The sequence below is a fragment of the Carlito syrichta genome, unplaced genomic scaffold (assembly GCF_000164805.1).
Source record: "Carlito syrichta isolate Samal-C Ts95f unplaced genomic scaffold, Tarsius_syrichta-2.0.1 Scaffold315407, whole genome shotgun sequence".
Taxonomy (NCBI): Eukaryota; Metazoa; Chordata; class Mammalia; order Primates; family Tarsiidae; genus Carlito; species Carlito syrichta.
In genome coordinates this window covers 1,797,485-1,820,290 of record NW_007259503.1, presented here as the reverse complement: position 1 = coordinate 1,820,290, position 22,806 = coordinate 1,797,485, and the positions used below count along the sequence as shown (strand labels likewise).

Sequence of the window (22,806 nt, the reverse complement as noted above, 5' to 3'; positions counted from 1 at the left end):
TTGTTGGGCACTTCTACCTGGAATTCTCATAGGCACTTAGAATATATTTCAGAACTGAACAAACTGTCTTCCCCTTTTAAGTGAGTAAATCCTTCCATATTTTATATTTATGTTGCTTCACTGCAGTTTAACTAGATTCTCAAGGAAGCAAGCTGGAAGTGATCTTTGACTTCCATTTTCCCCAGCCCCCAAATTCCATCATCAAGTCCTGCCAATGAATGTCCTAAGTCTTTCTTTAGTTGCTCCCTCTTCTCTATACCTTCCTCTAAAGCTCTAGCTCAGTCCTTTGTCATCTTTATGGAACAAATGTACCTCTCTCTGCTATTCTTACTTCCCATATTGACCCACTTGAATTCATCTATATATACTCGTATTCCCTGCTTGCACCTGGCTGCTTACTACTCCTCTGCTACCAGTCTGCTCCCTCTGTTTACTAGTCTCTCTTCTTTCACCTGCTAACTACCACCAATCCTTTATGACTCACTTTAATACCTCCTCTTTTTGGACGCCTTCTCTAGTGAGGCTCTTCACACTCCACACCACAGATGGGCTGAATGCTGTGCCTCCATTTACCTGGCACCAACATTCCCATTAGTGCCCCCCCTCACATTATGTACCAATACCTTTTTTATTGTCATCTCCTCCATTACCCTGTGAGCTTTTTGAGGGATCTCTCTCTCTCTCTCTCGTGGGGAAAAAGACCAGTCTACTGTTTTCTGTAAACGTTAATGATGAAATTATGCAACTAAGTGCAATGGAAATTTAGAAATTCACAAATAGAAAAATTTCTAAATATATTTCTTCAATCAAAATTTAATCTTTTTCAGTGTCTCCTAAAATTGCTGGCATAGATAGTGATGGCAGCCCTGAAGATGTCACTGTTATCCTTAACAGCCCCACATCTTTGGTCTGTGAAGCGTATTCATACCCTCCAGCTACCATCACGTGGTTTAAGGATGGAGCTCCTTTAGAATCTAACCGAAATATCCGCATTCTTCCAGGTAATTCACTCATTTCAGATGCCTAAGATTCATCTGTGTCACTTACTATTGTAGAAAAACAGAATAACTGGTTATTTTTTATACAAGTACTTGGGCTTTGGTTGTGTTATGTTTTATTTATATTTTAATCTGTAAATTTCTTATAATCTAATTAACTGAAAATTACATTTTGAAAGATCAAAATAACCTAAATAAAATAAATAAAAGCCACAATATAATTGATTGCTAAAATATATTATAATGTGAATGCTAAAAAAGATAGAAATTCATTTCCTGTCAAATTGAACCTTGAAGGAGAGTTAGTATTTAGATTGAGACAGTTGATCTACTCCTCTCTAATACCTGGAAAATATATATATACACATATATATGAAAATAGAAAGAATTAAAAAGTATGTCTTACTTTTTAATTCTGGCTTTAAGGGATTTACAACCTTCTTACTGGCTTTAAGGGATTTACAGCCTTCTGTGGAGGAAAGGAAATATGTATGAAGGGTTTACAGTATGAATCTGTAAATAATAATGTATTATGAGTAGTCAGGGGGTATGATAGAGAGTGATAAGTTTTATAAGAATTCAAATGTAGAAAAGTCTACTGTGGGCTGAAGTCGTCAGAAAAAGTTTTGTTGCTTAGTCAGAACTTGGACCAAACTTTAAAGAAAGCTCTAAAATGTAGTTGATTGGAAATGAGGAGAGATGTCAGATCCATCAGTGTGACAAGAGTGGAAAAGGTACAAAGTGAGAATAGCCTAGCCATGTGTAAGTAATAATAAGTAGACTTCTCATCACCCACTTGAGTAGAAATATCGAGTATATGTGTGTTGGTGGGGAAGGGCAGGAGATAAGGTCAGAAAGGAAAGTTGGAGTCACATTTCGATGCCTGAATTAAAGAGTTTTGACTATATACTTTAGTCAACTGAGATTCATTGAAGATTTTTAAGAAGGAAGTTACCATAATGAAAACTGTTTCAGCACAGTTAATCTCTTCTGATAGGCTAGCTAGCTGAGAGGAAGATGATTAAGGCAGAAACCTATTTACAAGGTGAGTGGAGTAAGGACCTCAGATAGATGGTGTATAGGAGCATAGGAGACTATGAATGGGCATGAGACTCATGATCACAGAGGACTTAGTGGCTTTTTCACTTGCCAAGTAGTGCCCATTAATACTGTGATTTTCTTATATCAGATGTCTGTTACAGAATCAGCATATATAAGAATAAATACGTTAACCATAAGAACTAAACCCCTGATAGTTCGTACTCCACTGTCACTGTACATTTTAGAGACTCTGATGTTCCATGATTTTTCAGGAGGCAGGACCCTGCAGATCCTCAATGCACAGGAGGACAATGCTGGACGATACTCTTGTGTAGCCACCAATGAGGCTGGGGAAATGATAAAGCACTATGAAGTGAAGGTCTACAGTAAGTTCTAAAAGAACACTATGTTCCTTGTCGCCCTCCATTTTTCTAACTGTTTCTATCCTGTTTTTCATTATGGGATCGTAATCTTTTCTACTCATCATCAAAGTCTTGTTTATGCGGCTTGCTTTTTTAAGGATGTAAGTTGAATTAAGCACTGTGTTCATGTCCTCAAGTGCTTAAAGATATGAAGAGTCCGTTCAATCTGCTCATTACCCTTGTTGGAGAACTTAGCAATAGTACTTTCTTAAGTTTCCCTATTTATCCTTCTGAAATACTCTCTGGGTTGAGTTATAGTACTTTCATGTACAAAACTGTTGTTAGATGCGTATGCTCTAATCAACAGTCCAGGATAAGATCATAGGTGACTTTCAGCTATTCCAATGTACATTGACCTAGAAATAAAAGGCAAAGCTAATGAATAGGACCCATATTTCAGGATTTTGTTTTTGTGTTTATAAAGGAAGAATATCTTTCTGATTATCTTTTGTTCTTTGACTTGGTAACCTTAATAACCAATAAAATACATTTTATGGGTCACGTTCAGACTACATCTGTGGGCCTGGAACAAATGAAACTTAACTATTTTGTGAAGGATGTTAAGCTTCTTTGGCAGTATTATATTGATGAAGGGAGGAAGATACACTCCTTCTCTTCCCTACTGTTTCATAAGATGTTAACTGAGATCCTTAAAGATCAGCATAAGAAATGACTCTGTTATTTCATTGTTTTCTTGTTACATGATCCTCAGTGTGACTTCTATGGTATTCTATATATTTTAAAGAACCAATGTTTACCTATTTAATATTTATTTTATGCAGTTCCACCCCTAATCAATAAAAGGGACCTGTTGGGGCCAGGTCTTTCTCCTAAAGAAGTGAAGATCAAAGTAAACAACACCCTGACCTTGGAATGTGAAGCTTATGCAATTCCGTCTGCCTCCCTCAGCTGGTACAAGGATGGACAGGCCAGTCACAACTCTTTTCATTTACTGATGATTTCTTAAAGACTAAAATGGTCAATTGAGAAAGTAAAATAAAACAGGCATAAGTGACCGAGAATCAAGGTGACCTTAAAATTTTAGCAATGCTCCTAGAATCTGAAACTACATAAACAAAACCCTGAATGATGCTCAAAAATTTTAGAATTGTTTTATCACTGGAAAGTTTGCAGAATCGTTTTTGTGTACATTAGCAGTTGTCTATGAAAATCTGGCCATCTTTCCACAAGAGATTTTTTGTTCTGTGATTTTAAGAAAAATTAAACTTTGTAGAGAACCACATAAATGGTTCTAAGCCGGGTTAGATCAACTGGTATTACATGAAGACTAAATTTATTCAGAACTTTCTCTAAATATCCTTAACTCTTGTATAAGAGGTAACATTTTTAATATTCAAAGATAGAGAAACAAAAAAGCTGAAAGAGTTGATGAAGAGGGCCCCATACAGTTAACTGGGGGCAATGAGAAACTTAAAATAAAAGGTAGAGCCCTCAAATCTGTAATCTGACTTTCAGACCACACACCCATATTTCTCATTCAATTTATGTTCTTCCATGCATGTTTTAAAGGCATATGTGTTGTTGATCTTAGACCAAAATAGATTTTTTAGCTGCTGTTAACACTGTACTTAGGACAGATGTGAAATAGCTAAGCAGCTGTTTGTCCTGTTTTACACATAATCAACCAAATGGTCAGTTAAATTTCAGTTGTAGAAGTTCAGATCATAGTCATGATTTAAGATGCAGGAACAATATAGCTTTATTTTTTTTCAGATCCCAGATGGATTTTGCAATACTGGCAGCTAGAAAAAAAATAATCTCTTATAAAATAAGCAAGTTTCATCTGGAAACCATTGCAAAGGGAAAAGTATAAAACTCCCACCATGTTCTGTTTATAGTCTCTTTTCTGAAAACAAGCACACTTCATAGTACAGTGTCAATTCTATATGAGTTTACTTGAAAAGAAATAATTCCCTTCTCCTTTGAAATCATATTATCATTTTATTTTTAATTTTTTCTAAAGCCTTTTCATTTCTGGTAGTAACCACACATGAGCGTACACATAAACTGTATACACATAAGAACTGGATAACATTAGAATTGTACTAGGAATGAGTCACTTTTGTTTTTTAAAATTTTATTGTGAATAGTTAAATTACAGTTTCAAATCCAGATTCGGAAATTGACTTAATTATGATGCTTTGCTAAACTTTTTCAGGCTTTGCCATTGGTCTCCAAGAACGTAAACAAAAAATACTAATTTTTATTTATTTTTCATGTTTTCTTTTAGCATAACAAATTTAAATTATGCTATTTTCATATAAGTGATACAATGTTAATAATGATTTATTGCATTCTAACTTATTTATTGAGCATCTACTATTTGTCAGACACCATTTTAAATGCAGGGGATACATCTATGAAAGAAACAGACAAACTTCTGCTCACATGAAGTTTGAGAAGACAAAAACTAAGCAAACAGGATGGGTGTCAGGGATAAACTCAATTAGGGAGAAAGATAAGTGTGGACCGTGTGACTTCTTATTTAAATAGGGAAGTCACTCTGAGAAAGCAATATTAAGCAGAAAGAAAGTGAAGGAAGCAGGCATAACATGACAGAGGGGAAAATATTACACAGTAGAGAGCATAGTAGGAGCAAAGGCCCTGAAGCATTTGGGCTGGAGAGCAGTGATCAATGGTAATGCAAAAGGTAAAAGCAGAAAACTAATGGAGGGCCAGATCATACTGCCTTGTAGACAAGTTGACCTTTATTCTGATGGGAAGCCAACTGGAAAGTTTTGCACACAGGAATGGTATGGTATGATATGATATGATCTGACTTAAGGTTTAAAAAGAACTGCATTGAGGAAGAAAGATAGAATCATGGTCCAAAAGAGAGATGGTGGTTACTTGGACCAAGGTGGCAGCAGGATGTGGAGTATGAAGGAAAGAAATGAGTCCAAGATGAGTCCAAGATAAATGATATCAGGTAGAAAGAGAAGTCTAAAGATTAAGCCCTGAGGTACTCCTATATTTAAAGATTGGAGAGCATGGGCGTAGTGTAAAGGTAAGGGGAAAAAAGGTATTTAAAAGTGAAGACAAATTAAACTGTGTCAGATAATACTGTGTAAAACAGAGACAGAATTTGCCAATAAATTTGTCACTGGTGAACTTAATGAAGACTTTTTGGTCAAGTTGAAATAGCAAAAGTCTAGAGAAGATTCAATAAAAGATGGAAAGAAAGAAATTGGAGAAAGCATATGTATAAAACATTTGTAAATCATTTGGCTATAAAGGGCAGTACAAAATGTGGAGGGAGGATGCAGCAAGAGATGTTTTTTTAGTTTATTTGGTTTTTTTAGTTTGAACCTGTCTAGTGGAAAGAAAATAAATTGGTGATGTAGGTGAGGGAAGATATAGTTGCTGAAGGGATGGATGTCCTTGAGTAGACTAGAGCAGTGGTCCCCAACATTTTGGGCATGAGAGGGAGAGATTGGGGAAATCATCAGACATAAGATTCTCATAAGGAGCACACAATCGAGATCCCTTGCATGAGCAGTTTGCAATAGGGTTTGTGCTCCCATGAGAATCTAATGCCACTGCTGATCTGACAGGAGATGGAGCTCCACCTGCTCACTCCTCACTTCCTGCTGTGTGGCCCAGTTCCTAACAGGTACCAGTATGTGCCCTGAGGGTTGGGGACCTCTGGACTAGAGGATTCTCAGAATGGGCAGAGACTGGTTTTTAGCTAGGATTAGGATTTTGCCAGGGTAGTAAAATAAAAGAAGAGGAGGCAAAACAATTGAAGGTTTCTACAAGGAAGGATTATCTGGATGGACTTTCTCTGGGAAAGAGGGAGTAGAGGCCAGGAGGAGAATAAGAGAGAGTGAAAAGATTCTGAGGTTGATGGATTGTGGGTCTTCCCATGGGAACAAAAACTTACTGGGATTGGGATACTAGAGGAAATGATATAGAAAGTTAGGAGGTGGTAGTCAGAGAGTGAGAAACTGAGATTATGAAGAGGTGCAGTTATTAATAATTATAAGGTCCACGTATGACTCTTCTACTTAGTGACTGGGAAAGGGTAGAGGATAAGAAAATTGAAGGAGAGGAGATCAAGGAGCTGAGAGAACATAGTATTGGGTGGCTGTTCTATGTGGGTATTGAAAACACCAGGAATTATGCGAAAAGTATCATCAGAAGGAATGAAGGGAGCTAAAATCTTCAGTGAATTAGAGGAAATTTAGCATAAATAGAAGTGATGAGAAATACTTTAAATTTAGGTGTTATCAATAAAACATCACAATACAAATATCTGTAAGCTAATGTTTAGTTAAGTGTAATAACTCAATAAAACATCATAATACAAATATCTCTAGGTTAAAATTTTTTATTTATGATGTAATGATATTTCTGAATGAACAATAGTAATTGTAAGTCAAATTGGATTATACTAATGCCCTCAATCTTTCATAAAGAAATTCTAGCATCTTCTACAAAACTATCACAAAAGACATGCATCTTAAATATTATATGAGATTAGTTGAAAAAAAAATTTTCCAAAATGAATAAATGGATATAGTAACTAAGAAGACATTTTTGTCATAAAAATTTATAAGTGCATCACCCACAAATATATCCTGGTAGAAGTGTAAACTATATCAGCTACTATTTTCAATAAAAAAAAATTGGATTACTCAAAAGCATCAATTTAATCAAAGTAAATTAATTAATTGTCACATCAAATGTTTTGCACAAAATTTTACTTTCATTTATTAAAGAACCATAAACCTACAACTGCATGATCTCTTAGAGGATGTATTATAGTACTTAAAGCTAATATTATTATAATTGAATCACAGCCACTTAAATCTGATGATCATGTTAATATTGCTGCAAGTGGACACACACTTCAAATCAAAGAAGCTCAAATATCAGACACTGGACGCTATACCTGTGTAGCGTCTAACATTGCAGGTGAAGATGAGTTGGATTTTGATGTGAATATACAAGGTAATACTAATATGTTTATTGTGTACAATTTGACTTACATGGTCTGTCAGTAATAGAAAATAACCCTTATTTGTTTTGTTTTTAATAATGTTCTTTATTGACAATAACAATTTTATCATTAACAATTTAGTCTCAAGAAGTTAAAGAAGAAAAATAATGCCATCACTCAGGATTACCTCTATTATTTTTGTTTCCTTCTGATATTTTTTTATTTTTTGAGTTGGAGTCTCACTCTGTCGCCCAGACCGGAGTGCAGTGGCCGCTCCCGGCCACCGCAGCCTCGACCTGCTGGGCTCCGGCGATCCTTCCGCCTCAGCCTTCCAAGTAGCCGGAATTACAGGCATGCGCTACCACGCCCAGCTGATTTTTTGATTTATTGTAGAGATGAGGTCTCACTGCCCACGCGGGTCTCGAACCCGCGGGCTCAGGCAATCCACTCACCTCAGCCTCCCAAAGGCGCGGGATTACGGGCTGAGCCACCGAGCCCGGCCTCCTTCTGATATTTTTAAAAATATACTTCATTTACAAAATTGAGATCACATAGTACAGATTTTTCTGTTACATTTCCCTAATATTATATCATGAAGTTTAAAAAAAAAAATCATTTGCATGGAAGGCAGGAAAGCAGTAAAGTACCAAATTCAGAATAGTCAGACTTGGAATCGAATGATGATTATGGCTCCTAAAAGCTTTGTGACTTGGTCAAGTTTCCTAAATATTTTAAGCCTCTGTTTCTTCCCTTTAAAAATGAATGCCTTATAATTGCAGTGAATACTAAATAAGAAAAAGTATGTAAAGCTTCTAGCAAAAAGATTGAGAATGACACTTGCTACTATTGTTACCGATATTGTTACTCTTGATGTTACTAACTAGTAAACGTGGTTTTAATAACTATACCTGTTTCACCAGGTGAGAATCTAAGTATTTGTTTAATCAGGCTCCTATTCTTTAATGTCTAGTTTGTTCCCAAGTTTTCACTACTTTTACATAATGCTACACTGAACATCTTTATACATTACAACTTTTGCACATCTTTGATTTTTCATAATTTTTTAATAGTGGAAGCTTTAAATTAAACATTATGTTCTCTTTTTCTATTATAAATTTTACATCATGCAATTTTTAAATGTTTTTGATGTACAAGAAAATTGCCTTCCAGAAAGTTTTTATATATGTCCCCAGTGAACTATGACAGTGTTCTTTTATTTTTGTTAATGGAGTCTTAAATCCTGATTTCATAATTTCTTTAGCCTTCTTAGTAGAGTCATTGGGAAATGCTCTCAATGAAGCCAGTATTTTTTTTAAAGATGTGGGATACAATTCAGGATTAGGTATACAAGTGGTCATCATAGAGGTAAAATTTGGGCCTCCCTTTGATCCCCACTTTGCCTGGTTTGAGATCAGGTACCCTTATTGATATTGTGTCCCCACTCTCGCTCCAGTGGTATCTCACTACTGCCAATCCTTTTCTTATAGTGTTATGGTAAATGTTCAGGGTCTGCTTATGAGTGAGAACATGTGCTACTCTGTTCATTTCTATGATGGATCACTGAGTATGATAGACTCTAAATCCATCCAAATTGCTGCAAAGTCCATATGTTTGTCCTTCTTTATGGGAGCCAGTATTTTTTAATGGCTGCTCAAAATGAGTTTTTCCTGCTATGATCATATCACTTAGCCATGCTTGTCCTGAGAACGAACTCCTTTATTGTCTAAGTGCAGAAGTTTTTTAGCAGGGAGAACAAAGCATGAGCCCAGCATTCTCAACCCTGTATTTCTTGTTCTCCCACATGAGAACCAGTTCCCTTTTCTGTCTGTTACTCTTTTTGGCTATGGGCTAGAGTTGGTAAGAGTATAAGTACTGGAAAATATTCTTACATTATCTAATTTATTATCTTTACAAATCACTCGTATGAAAATACGCCCAGGATCTTCGTTCAGTAGATTCACACGTGACCAAAATTTAATGCCTTTCCTCCATAGTTCCTCCAAGTTTTCAAAAACTCTGGGAATTAGGAAATATGCTAGATACTGGCAGGAGTGGTGAAATCAAAGATGTGATCATCAACAATCCCATTTCTCTTCACTGTGAGACAAATGCTGCTCCTCCTCCTACACTGACATGGTACAAAGATGGCCATCCTCTGACCTCGAGTGATAAAGTCTTGATTTTGCCAGGTAAAGATTGCTACTAACTGGGTGAAAAATCTAAATTTCTGCCAAATTTTCTCTCAATTAGACCAATCGAATTGGTCGACTCTTGGGCTATATGCTTTAGCTAACCGGCTGCCGAGTGCCACTGGTATCCGTGTAACTTCTATCTAGACGAGCCTTGCCTAAGAATTTGACAATAGGATAGAACACCTGAGTAAATTGTTTAGCTCTGTTACAGCATCTCTATCAACTTAAGAAAGTCCTTTGACTTTTTCATGCCTCTATTTATCTATTAGAGCAACGAGATGATCAGTTTGGTTTCTATTTATTATTAACATAAATTCTATTATGTATTTGCAAATAGTTGCTACTCAGTTTAGTGAAAACATTTATCATAAATAAATAGTAAAAATATTTAGTTTCAGTATTTTAGTTGCCACATAGTTATTAATAGAAAAGATGTTTAAATTGCTGTGGAAAAATAATATTTTCAAGGCTTCTATTTAATTTTAACAATCATTCAAGTATACAAGGCTTGCCAAAACTCATCAGAGTGTACACTTAAGGTCAGTACATTAAACAAATGTATGTAAATTTGACCTTAATTAAATTTTAAAAGTCTTGAAAAGACAAAAATGAAAGGAGACTAAGTAGACATGGCAACTGTATATCATACGTGATCCTAAATTCGATCTGAGTTTGGGGAAAATGGTCATAAAAAACATTACTGCAACAATAATGAAATTTTAACATGGACTGTGAATTAAATAGTAGTTTTGTATTAATTTAGAATTTTCTGATTTGGGTTATTGTATTGTGGTTATATAAGGAAATATCCTTATTATCATAAAATACAAACTTATGAGTGTTTAGGGATAAAAGGACACCATGTCTCCAACTTGCTCGCAAATGGTTCAGAAACACATATAATATGACAAAGAAAGATACAACAAATGGAGTTAAATATAAGTAATTAGTAAATGGGGTGAAAGTTTTTATATAATCACTCCAACTTTTCTCTAAATTTGAATTTATATCAAACATGAAAAGTTTAAAAATACACAGCTATTCTTTTAAGATTGTATGTATGATAGTATACTTTAGACACATCCTTGGAAATGACTTTCTCAAACAAGTACTTGCAGCAGATTCTGTACATGTCCATTAAAAGTGTTCAAAACCATAAAAGCAATAAGTCATGCATAGTAACATTCTATAGGGAATGTGACGAGGGGTATAGAGTGGCATTCCCCCTCTAGGAAGTTCTTCATGAACTATTCATTTCTCAGGAGATCTCATTCACATGTTGGATCACTTCTTAATAGTAAAGTGTTATAAAAGTGGTATCTGGGATGAAAGCTGAGCCATTGGGTAAGTAGGAGGCTTGAAAGACAATGCCAGGAAGTCATTAGATCTGAAAACTTGTATCTCTGTTTCTGGCTTGTGTTCACTCTACGATTAGAGAAGTAAACATGTTGGGGTGTATTTTCAGGAGGGCGAGTGTTGCAGATTCCCCGGGCTAAGGTAGATGATGCGGGGAGATACACATGTGTGGCTGTGAATGAGGCTGGAGAAGATTCCCTTCAGTATGACGTCCGTGTACTCTGTGAGTTTGTTTGTCTTTGTTTATTATGAATTCTTTTATTCAAAATATGTTTGAGGAAATAATGTTTGCAAGATGTTATACTAAGCACTTTAGAGACTATAACAATAATCAGAAACTGGTAGTTCTCTCAAGGAAATAACTGTCTTGTACGAATTGACAGTACATTAGTCAGGACTTATGAAGTACCAAATAACAAACTGGCTTAAAGCTAAAAAGAAAATTCATTGACTTATGAATCTTAAAAGTTCAAGAGTGGAGCTGACTGCAGTCATGTCTGACTTCTGTGGCTTGGAAGAGATCAACCTGATGTTACCATTCTCTTTCTCTTGGCTTTGCTTTTCTTTGTTAATGTCACTTAGAGGTGGGGGGATGCCCTTGGATAGTAAGGTAGCTCTCAGAAGCTCTATGCTTAAATCCTTCTAGTTCTACATCCAAAAGAAAGTTTCTCTCTCCTAGTATTTGTAATTGAAGCCCTAAAATTAAATTTCCATGGTTTCAGTTGGCCAAGTATGAATCACATATCCATCCCTGAGCCAGTCACAGACACCAAGTATTCTATTTGCAGTATTCTATTTGAGAAGGCCTAGTTCACATGTCCACCCTTGAATCAGAGTCATCTCCATCTGAATGCATGGACACAGAGGAATAAGTATTGCCCCTTTAATGGAAAAGACAAGTGATGTCACTAGAAGCAGAAACAAATAGATACTTCCATTGGAAAAGGTTGAGCTAGACAAATGACACTGGGACTGTATAGGAGGCAGTCAGTATGGAAAATATTATAGAGGAAGTGATCAAGTGATAAAGTACTGGGCTGTCATCTCAGCGCATAAGATGACACTGATATTTTTATACTGGGTGATGAAGAAAATAGCAGCAAAATCAATAGAAATAGGAGACCTAGAAGCACAACACTATTTAAGAAGGAAGTCAGTTTTGTTTCAGACATGTTGAATTTGACATGGCTCCAAAATACTTAATAAAAAACCAATGCTAACATTGTCAAGAACAGTGAAGGAATATCTTGCACCCGCTCGTTTAATTTGACCTAAGTTGGGAAACAGTTTAGTTTCGGGTGAGTGGAAGGCGCTAATAGTGTAGTTAGAAGAAGACTGGGAAACAACTAAATTGAAATGGAACTATGAGTTTGGGTGGTCATGGGGAGTTGGTCATGCCTTCAGGCTGTTGTTTTTAATTAGGAGGAAGTCGGAATGCAAGTCAGAGAGGAGTTTAGAGTTGGAAGATAGGAACGATACACAAAAAATTAACTGGCCCCAAAATTCTCATTAAATTTGAACTGTTTCACAACATCTACTGCTCACCTCCTCAGCACTGGGAGGGCCACTGAGAACAATTCTGAGCTGGTGGGGTGGGGCCACAGGAGAAGCTGGTCCCAGCCAAAAACTGTGGTGGAGACATCTGCAAGTCAGCACCTCCCAGTCGTTCACTCTTGATTAGTTTTCATGGTGTGGGGTAGGGATAGCCTCATTTAATCTGAAACTCCAGTTTGTTATTTACTAATCTGCAGTCCAAGTTACATATTTGATGTTATCTGAAGTCTAGAAAAAAATCATGTAACTTTGAATATGAAAGTATACATTCAAAATAGCATTGGCATTCTATTATGTGCTGTATGGCATTATTTTATTTACAGATTCTAAGTTTAGTTGTTGGAGATCCAAATACCACAAGACTGCATCTACATTAAACAGTTGGTCTTTACTGATTGCTAAAGATATGTTATATTTTCGGAGAGTGGAAAAAAATAACCAAGCTTGCAAAACAAAAAGATGATTACTTTAAAAATCAATTTCTACATTTGCCAAAGCAGTCAACACATGTGTTCCTAGTTCATTTAACATTTCCATTTGTAAAAATTCTTTGGATAATATTTGATTTTTCATACCTGATATATATCTGGATTCAACAGTATTATTTTAAATGAGAATGAATGCATGTAGGAAAATTTAGAGCAGGACTTCTCAAAATTCAGGGTACATAAGGATCATCTGGAAGCTCGCTGAAACACAGATTTCTTGGCCCCTCCTTTGAGCTGCCTGTTTGAAGTTGGTTGGGGCCCAGTAATTTGCATTTCTAACTCAACTCCCAGGTGATGGAAAAGCTGATACCACTGAAGCTGAGGCTGGGAAACACACTTTGAATAGCCTAAGTGATTCTTTTACAACTAAGACCAAATCTGAACATTTCCAATACACTTTAAAAGCTATAATTTATCTGGATTTTCCAGATGAGCAAATAAATTTAAATATTCGCTTATGCAGATACTTCTTATAAGGGTGCTTGAAAACCCAGAGGGCATAGGGGAAAGGTCTGGGAAAGAAGACAAGAAATATTGGGGAAAATTTGGGATCAAACTAAATGAGAATGGTAGGATTGGAGAGGTTAGTCCAACACAGGTGAGTAAGAGATGAGAATAAACCTAAATGCAAATACATTTTTCATCATCCTAACTTAGTGTAAAATGTCAGGATCGTGGTTTCTCCTTCAAATTTTCTTCTCTATTGTCATCCCAAACTTTTTAAAGCTGTCAGGAAACTTGAATAAATTAGAAAAGATCTTGTTGCCCAGTGTTATCTCTTTGTTGCAATCCTTTGTTAGTGCCGCCCATTATCAAGGGAGCAAGTAGTGATCTCCCAGAAGAGGTCACTGTGCTGGTGAACAAGAGTGCAATGATGGAATGTTTATCCAGTGGCAGCCCTGCACCAAGGAGTTCCTGGCAGAAAGATGGACAGCCCTTGCTAGAAGATGACCATCACAAATTTCTATCTAATGGAAGAATTCTGAAGGTAAAAAGAAAAATCTAATTTAAAAATAGCGGTATGACTTTATATGTTGTAATAATTGTCTTTTTGACTTTTAAAAAGAATTTTTATTAGTTCATAAATATTATATTTGTAAAGATAGCAACTCATTAAAGGTATATAAAATAAAATGCTTTTTCTTACTCTAGTCTCTCTACTAGAGGTGACCACTTTAACAGTTTTGTATGACTTCCTCCTGAAATTATACGTTAACACAAATACACACACATACATGCACCTCAATTTACTACAGTATAACCTTTATGATAAAAGCCATATTACAAGCAATTTTTATTACATATTTCAATTCTTTCCATTGCATATTTCTGATGGCAAAATTCTAAACAGTATAGGTTCCCTGAAGATTTATATTTGTCCTTTATTAGTAAAAGGTTGAAAATAATAAATAGTGATGGAAACCATATAAATAACCTGGATTGTTGTTTCTAAGAGGTGTGTCTATATTTTTCTTGTCAAGTGTCCTGAAAAAAATGTTAGATAGTTGTAGAAAAAAATACCAATTTATTTCTTAGGACACAATTTGATAAATAACCTCTTGAGCATAATAAATTATATTCTGTTGACCCAAAAATCTAAGCAGAATTATTATTGTATCCAAAAATACGACATATCTCATGGGGTTCTTTGTACAAAAAAGAATTAGGTTCATTACTTATAAATAACTTTGAGTTTTTAAAATATCTTCTACATATTGTGAATATTTCTACTTGATAATTATGCACCCTCTCCCAAAATACTTAAATGTTTCTGTGTTCAGGTCCAAAGATATATAGATGGATAGAAATTTCTGCATAATACAACTTAAAAAAAACCCTACTATATTAGCTAACTATAGCTACATAAAACAAACCATGCCACAACCTAATTACTTGAAACAAGAAGCATTTATTTGGCTTGCAAGTCTGCTAGTTGGCCAGGAGATTCTTCTGGTCTCAACTGGGCTTACTCGAGTGTCTGCACAGAGCTCCAGAATGAACACATGACTACTGATCTTGGCTGGGCTCTCACACATATCAGGAGCCTCAGATGCAATAACTGCTGATTCTGCCCGCATGATCTCTCTCCCTCCAGCAGGCTAGTCCTGGCTTCTTCACATGGTGGTGGCAGGGTTCTAAAAGTTTGAGCAAAAATGTGCAGGCCCCAGTTTTGAGATGATGAAGTCACTTCCATCACATTCTGTTGGCCAAAGCAAGTCGCAAAGCCAACACAAATTCCACCACTTTATGGGAGGACCTGTAGACTGGGCTCAGTGGCTCAGCCTGTAATCCCGCGCCTTGGGAGGCTGAGGTGAGTGGATTGCCTGAGCCCGCGGGTTCGAGACCCGCCTGGGCTACTTGGTGAGCCCTCATCTCTACAATAAATCGAAAAATTAGAAGAAAGTCACGTTGTCAGAGGCATAGACAGGGAAATGGGAGAATAATTTGGGACATTTCTGCAGTCAATATTCCATAAGTATATATAAAATTGACTTTTCTGATTGGAAATCTTCGTAAATATATATTTGATTATAATAAAAACTTGCATCAGCACTAGTATATGCAATTTTTTTCTTATGTCTATCTGCTATTAATTAGAAGGAATATATATATATATTGTTTATTCTAAAAACTAACGACCAATAAGATAAGTTTCTTTATTCAAAATTTCAGTTGGAATTTCTTCATTTTTCTCTTAGATTCTGAATACTCAAATAATAGATATCGGCAGGTATATGTGTGTTGCTGAGAACACAGCTGGAAGTGCCAAAAAATATTTTAACCTCAATGTTCATGGTAAGAGCTCAGTTCCAAAAACATCTGTTCAGCCATGCTTGATAAAGCAGGAAATCCGTGTTTTAAATTATGTAGGCTTATTTTATATTTTTTAACTTAAACAATGTGTGTAACCTGCACTCATTCAATCTCCTCTTTTCTCTCTTTCCACTATAGCTTGTAGGATTTATAAAATATAAAACTTCCAGGAAGCCTGTGTTTATATTATTTCAGTCCTTCGAGGAAAAAATAATAACTTCTACATATTTGAAAGTGAAATTAAAATTAAAAATATCAAAGATTACTAGTGTATAAAGTTAGAAATAAATATAGGTCTACTCATACAAATCTACCCAGTAGTCCTGATTGGGAACAGTTTTTATCTTTACATGTAGTAATTCATGTAGTAATACATTCTCTAGTATCTATATACATACTTCCTGGAGAAGAAAAATCACTTTGTGGAGTTAAAAATAATTTCTTTAAAGCCACCAGCACACCCAATTTATTCATTAAACTTAAATTCTCAATACATGCTAGACACTCCATAAATACTATTTTTTTTCCTAAAAAGGCAGTTAGATATCTACCACAAAGAAGTAGTTTTATTTGGTGAGATGCAGCTGCTTCCAGAATATTAACGTGAAAATGGTGAACAGTCATTATAAAAGATTTCCTTTACATGGGTAATATGCATATAAAATTTGAGCTCATTTTGGAAATAGCCGAAATGGGAAATTTCATGAAAAATTTCTCCCCTTAAAGGATTTTTATGTAGCACAGTGGATTTTCTTTGATATGTAGAGAGTATTGATATCTAGCAACGTTTGGTGTTTCTGTAAAAGATACTTGAAATACTTTTATCTTTCTTTTTAGCACAGTGAGTAAAACATTGTAGGTGCTCAATAAGTCTCTCTGAAGTTTTTTGAATGGATAAATTTGACCAGAACAGAAACACATGTGGTATTAATTATCAGAAAGAATGAGTTAAACAAACACAATCATTGTGAAAGCATACATTCTGATCTGCAAAGTACAATAGAATACATGATAGAAAATAAAACTGTTGATTGTTTTCCTGATTCCTCAAAGCAGAATTAATTTTCTTCCTCTATGACCAAAAGCATCTTGTAAACACCCCAATTATAGCAGCTTCATATGTTGCCTTGTGTTATCTGTATATATCTGTATCTCTGCCTCTATCTCAAAACTTTATTATAAATGCTCTAGGCAGATGGCCGTATCTTACTCATCTGGGTCTCCTTGGACCTAGAATGGGGACTATAGTTATGGCAGTTGCTAAATAAGCGTTTGTTGCGTGCTTGTTATATCTCCTTCATATTCATTGTATCTTCTCAATACACAGTAGAAACACCTGAAATGGGAGTGTGATTTGAGAGGAAGTAGTTACTGATGTTTCATCTTGAAGGACTGCAGTTCAGGAGTGTGGTACTTACCTCACCAGTGAAAGCCCTCTTGAGCTCCTGAATGCAATCAGAAGCATATAACTTAAATATTGAGAAATTCATTTTGGAGGAAATCTTTTAAATTATTTTCACTTAAAACCATATCCTTTGTTATCTCTTTCTAAAACTACACTTACTTCTTTTGTGCTCTAATCTTTGGTCTGTTGGCCTTCAGTTTTTAGCTCTCTTTCTTTCCTTCATATTCAGCTTTATGTTCATGGAGCAGCGTTTCAATCCCTTGTCTCAGCCCATGACTTCGCATCAGTCTTGCTCAGTAAAAGCCCAAATCTGCATGTAACAGCAAGGACAATATATGAACTGTTTGCTATGCTAAGTGTTTTATCTTTTATATAAAACTTATATAGAGAGAGAAAGGTTATTTCATGTAATTATCTCAGTAATCCCAGGAGCTTGTTACCATTTGATGCCTCCTTCCCAGATGAAAAAAGGTGAGGATCAGTGAGATTAAGTAACCTGACCAAAGTTGCACAGCTCGGAAATGTAAAACCAAGATTTTAACTCAGGCAGTCTGATTCTAGAAGTTTTGTTCTTAGCTGCTCTTCTCTATTGCCTCCCAATAAATTCTACAGCTGCCCCATGCCTGTGCCTAAGCTAACTATGGCTGGAGGAAATCATCTTGGAGTCAGGAATATTGTTAGCATTGTAAACCCAGAGTAACAGCTTCAGCTGGGCCCCCAGAGTGTCTGGAACTCCTGCTCTTGTCTTTGCTCCATCGTTACTCTCTCACACCTTCACCCTTTCCTTAAATGTCAAGTGACCTCTTAGTCTGCTCAGGCTGCTGTAATAAGACCATTGACTGTGTGACTTAAACAACGGAAATTTATTTACAGAGGCTAGAAAGTTCAAGACCAAGTTATTGGCAGTGTTTGGTTTCTGGAGAAGGCTCTCCTTATGACTTGTAGACTGTTGTTTTGTGCTCACATGGCCTTGCATAGACTTCCTTCTGAGCACACTCCGTGAGAGAGAGAACTGTCTCCTTTGAAAGGACATGGATCCTGAGGATTCAAAACCCCACCCTATGACCTCATTTGACCTTAATTACTTCCTTAAAGCCCTCATCTGCAAATAACAGTCACACTGGGGGTTAGGACTTCAGCATGTGAGTTTGGGGAGAGACAGAAACATTCCACCCATGACAGCCCCCCTCTCACTTTTTCCCAGTGAATGACCATACCTCATTTCATAGAGAAAAGAGAAGTCACATCTCAGAAACTATCTCAAATTCCTACTGTCAGATTGAGAGCACGAACCACGTCTGTTCCTGTCATTTCTTCCTTTTCTTTTGTTACAACAAAAGAGGGAAGCATTGTTCTACCTTCCAAAGGCAAAAGTCTAACCTAACTCTAGATCCCTACCTATTACCTCTTCAAAAACTCACCATCTCCTCTCTTACTGAAATTCTCACTTTTTATTAGCTTCTTCTCAACAGCACTTACATTTACTTGTCTATTCCCATCTTTAAAAAAGTCTCCCTTATACCTAATGTTTCTCTCCAGCTACCTTTCTAGCTTTCTCCCGTATTTCAAAGCGAACTTTTCCAGTATCTGTAGATATTAAATCTACATGTCGCCATTTCCTCGCTTCACTTCCACCACTGCATTCTGGACTCCACCTCTACGACTCCTCTAGCCTGTTCACTGAGATCATGTAATGACACTCTTATTCATAAGTTCAACAGGTACTTTTCAGTCTTCATCTTTCTTACTTCTGAGCATTTGACATTCTCAGCCACGAGTTTTTATAATTTTTCTTCCTTTGGCTTCCATGACAACCAAACACCTTGTTTATATCTTGTCTTTCCAATCTCTCATTCCTAGTTGACTTGCTAGTTCCTCCTCCTCCACCTGACTTACACACATTAGTTCTCCAGGTTCCAGACTTTGTTTGTTCCCACTCTTTCTGTAGGTGAGCTCATGCATTCCCACATTTCGGCTACTCTCTTTGTGGAAATAGTTTACCAAATTTTATCTTCAGCCAAGACCTCCTCAAGGACTCCAGGTCCTTCTATCTAAATATCTACTTCTTGCTAACACAAATGTGTGCTAGTCACCCTAAAACAATGTATATAAAACTGAACTCATGATCTTTTCCCCAAAATGTGTTTTTCCTCCAAAGATCTCTGTCATAGTCAAGGGTACCACCATGACCCATTGTTCAAGCTAGAAAAATAGATGTTATCCCTGACACTCCCCCATCCTTAACTCTTACCCTCAAAACATTGAATCCTGACAGTTCTACCTACAAAACATTGTGATAGTCACCCACTTTTCTTGATCACTTCTAGCACCATCCTAGGCACAGCTACCATAATCTTTTGTGCATTCTACAGAATTTTTCTTCCTTTGGTTTCTGTGACACCCACACTTCTTGTTTATATCTTTCCTTTCCAATCTCAGTCTTTCCAGGTCCCTGCTAGCCTCTAATCAGTTCTCCACTGCAATCATATTGATATCTTTTAAATTAATTTCTGATTAAACTACTTTTCTGTTTCCCATTTCTTGGACTGTATGTCTCTTTTTTTTTTTTTTTTTGGAGTCATGGTTTCACTTTGTCACCCAAGCTGGAGTGCAGTGACATGTTCGTGGCTACTGCAGTGTAGACGTGCTGAGCTCAGGCTATCCTTCCACCTCAGCTTCCAAGTAGCTGGGACTACAGGCATGTGCCACTATGACTGGCCAATTTTTAAAAATTTATTTATTGTGGAACAAGGTTTTACCATGTTGCCCAGGTGGTCTTGAACTCCTGGGCTCAGGCAATCCTCTCTCCTCAGCCTCCCAAAGTGCTGGGATTACAGCTATGAGCCACTACACCTGGCTGACATGTCAGTATTCTTAATGATTCCCAGAAGACCCCTGTAGTATCTTACCTTTGCTTAGTCCTTTAACCCTTTGCCTTGCTCTTCAAACTCTGGTCATGCTAGCCTTCTAGGCACCATGTTCTTTGTTCTTTCCCCCATTTGTGCCTTTGTATATGCTATTCCTTCTTCTCAGAAGACATATTCATTCCCTGTCTTCTATTTAACTTATTCTTGGTTGTATATCAAGTGTCTTCTTAAATGTCACTTTCTTCTCTTAATTCCCAAACTAGGTTACTTCCCTTTTGTCACCCTGCTCTTCTGACTGACTGACACTCAACACCCTTGTAATTACTAGGCAATGTAGAACCGTGGCTAATAATAAGGGCTGTAGAGCCAGACTGCTTAACTTCCAAAACTGTCTCTTCTAGTAACTAGCTGTGAACCCTCAGCAAAGTGCTAATTTCTCTCTGTCTCAACTCCCTCACCATATGACATTAAAAGAAAAAGATAAATTTGCCATTTTGATGATCTACTTTTGCTTTTGTTGTTTTAAGACCTCAGTAAATATAATATAATGTTTTATTCATTGTGATTTTTTGTTCATGTCTCACGATCTTCATTGTTCCAACCAACTCCCTTTTCTACTTTTATGTATTAACATGTTTATTTATTCATTAATTTGTTCATTTGCTTTATGCCCACTCCTCACCCCTATTTCCCCTCATAGAAAATCATCCAAATGTATATGATGCTATGCCTTCCACATGTTTGAGTCTTATAAAAAAATCTATTTCTATTTAAAATTGAAACATGCACGTTTTAATATGCTTACATGGCAGTGCATTATTTATCTAGCTCTTTTCTACTCCACTTTTTTTTTGCACTGCTTTTGCTTTTTTAATTTTGAGGGAGATTAAACAATAAACAACATTATTGTTTACTTCTTACGTGTTTTGCTGATTATGAAAGTCATTGATTTACGTTGACAATAATGTGTATGGTTTCTTAAGGGACAGATACACTAAAAGTACATTTCTAAGCCAGGCTCGGTGACTCAGCCTGTAATCCCATGCTTTGGGAGGTTGAGGTGAGTGGATTGCCTGAGCCCGAGGGTTCGAGACCCCCCTGGGAACTTGGCGAGACCTCATCTCTACAATAATTCGAAAAATTAGCCGGGCGTGGTAGTGCGTGCCTGTAGTTCCAGCTACTTGGAAGGCTGAGGCAGAAGGATCACCGGAGCCCAGCAGGTTGAGGCTGCGGTGGCCGGGAGTGGCCACTGCACTCCAGTCTGGGTGACAGTGAGACTCCAACTCAAAAAATAAAAATGAAAAAAATGAAAAAAATATAAAAAAATAAAAGTACATTTCTATTATTTTATTACTATAACAGGAAAATAAAAATTTTAAATACAGAAAGAGTATTAAAAACAAGATTATTAATATATACATCATGAAAAGTACTATACTACATCTTTCTTTACAAAACCATCTTAGAAATTGTTGACTGTGTTTTGCAAATGAAATGCAGAATAGTTCTGTTTCTGAAAATTCTGATAATTTCTTTCAGTTGGTAAATATAAACCTGGTGGACATAAGTTTGATGAAGGCATTAGGGAATTCTAAGAAGAAAAATGGCTAAATAACAAACAGAATCATTAACTTAGCTCTTTAGCAGAGTGCAATAGTTAAACCTATGTTCAGTAAACTGGAATATATGTTGCTGATAACATCAAATTTCACTTTTAATATATTTACTATTGTAGTTCCTCCAAGTGTCATTGGTCCTAACCCTGAAAATCGTACTGTTGTGGTGAACAATTTCATCTCTTTGACCTGTGAGGTCTCTGGTTTTCCACCTCCTGATCTCAGCTGGCTGAAGAATGAACAGCCTATCAAGCTAAACACAAATGCTCTCATTGTTCCTGGTAAGGAACTTATTATTATAAGCTGGTCAAAATCTTCTTTTCTTGTGTTTTAATACAAATGCCATTTCAATTTAGTCTCTTTTCAAACTTTTGTCTTGCTCCATTTATTAGTTCTCAGTAAATGTCTCTCTTTACCCATTTGAGGTCATTTGGGTAACATTGTAAAGATATGTATGATTTTAATTGGGAATGTACATTCCCTCTAGATCCCACTAGATAGTGGGATTATATAATAACAAGGTACCCATCAACAAATTATGAAATTTAGAAAGAGAACAGATCAGTAATTCCAAGTGATAGATGATAAACAGTACTTTCATTGTATAAATTCTTTGATTGTTTTTTATTCAACATTAAAGCTACTTGAGACTAAATGATAGATTAGGTAGATGGTAATAGATGATAGAGTGATAGAAAAACAGACAGATAGACAGATGATAAATAGATAGATGATAGAGAGAGAGAGAGAGAGAGAGAGAAAAGGAGACATGATAGATGATAGATAGATAGATAGATAGATAGATAGATAGATAGATAGATAGATAGATAGAGTCATCTCTGCACTGTGGAAAACTTAAACCCAGAAAACACTTGGTAGCATTTTTTTTTTTTTTACAGTACAGTTTCTACTTTCTCACTAGTACCCACATCAAGCAGTTTTACTGTCCATGTTTGGTTCCTGGGGAAAAAATTCTACAAATCTCTTCCTTTATAAGGAAGTAGGTGAATAATAAAGAATAAAAAAACTATTTTTAAATTTTATTTTAAATGTAATGCTTCTATATGAATTGTGCTCTAAGGGAAAGGAT

General features: G+C 36.1%; 1 protein-coding gene across 1 annotated transcript in view; it reads left to right on the top strand.

The window, feature by feature from the left end:
- HMCN1 (hemicentin 1) overlaps positions 1-22,806 on the top strand; it is a 467,592-nt gene that overhangs the window by 345,802 nt on the left and 98,984 nt on the right. Inside the window, exons 50-58 of the mRNA XM_008072785.1 lie at positions 828-1,001; positions 2,312-2,425; positions 3,244-3,389; positions 7,285-7,435; positions 9,419-9,613; positions 11,082-11,195; positions 13,815-14,002; positions 15,714-15,810; positions 21,836-21,997. Of these exons, the coding sequence (XP_008070976.1) occupies positions 828-1,001; positions 2,312-2,425; positions 3,244-3,389; positions 7,285-7,435; positions 9,419-9,613; positions 11,082-11,195; positions 13,815-14,002; positions 15,714-15,810; positions 21,836-21,997 (1,341 nt within the window). The remainder of the gene's footprint in view (positions 1-827; positions 1,002-2,311; positions 2,426-3,243; positions 3,390-7,284; positions 7,436-9,418; positions 9,614-11,081; positions 11,196-13,814; positions 14,003-15,713; positions 15,811-21,835; positions 21,998-22,806) is intronic.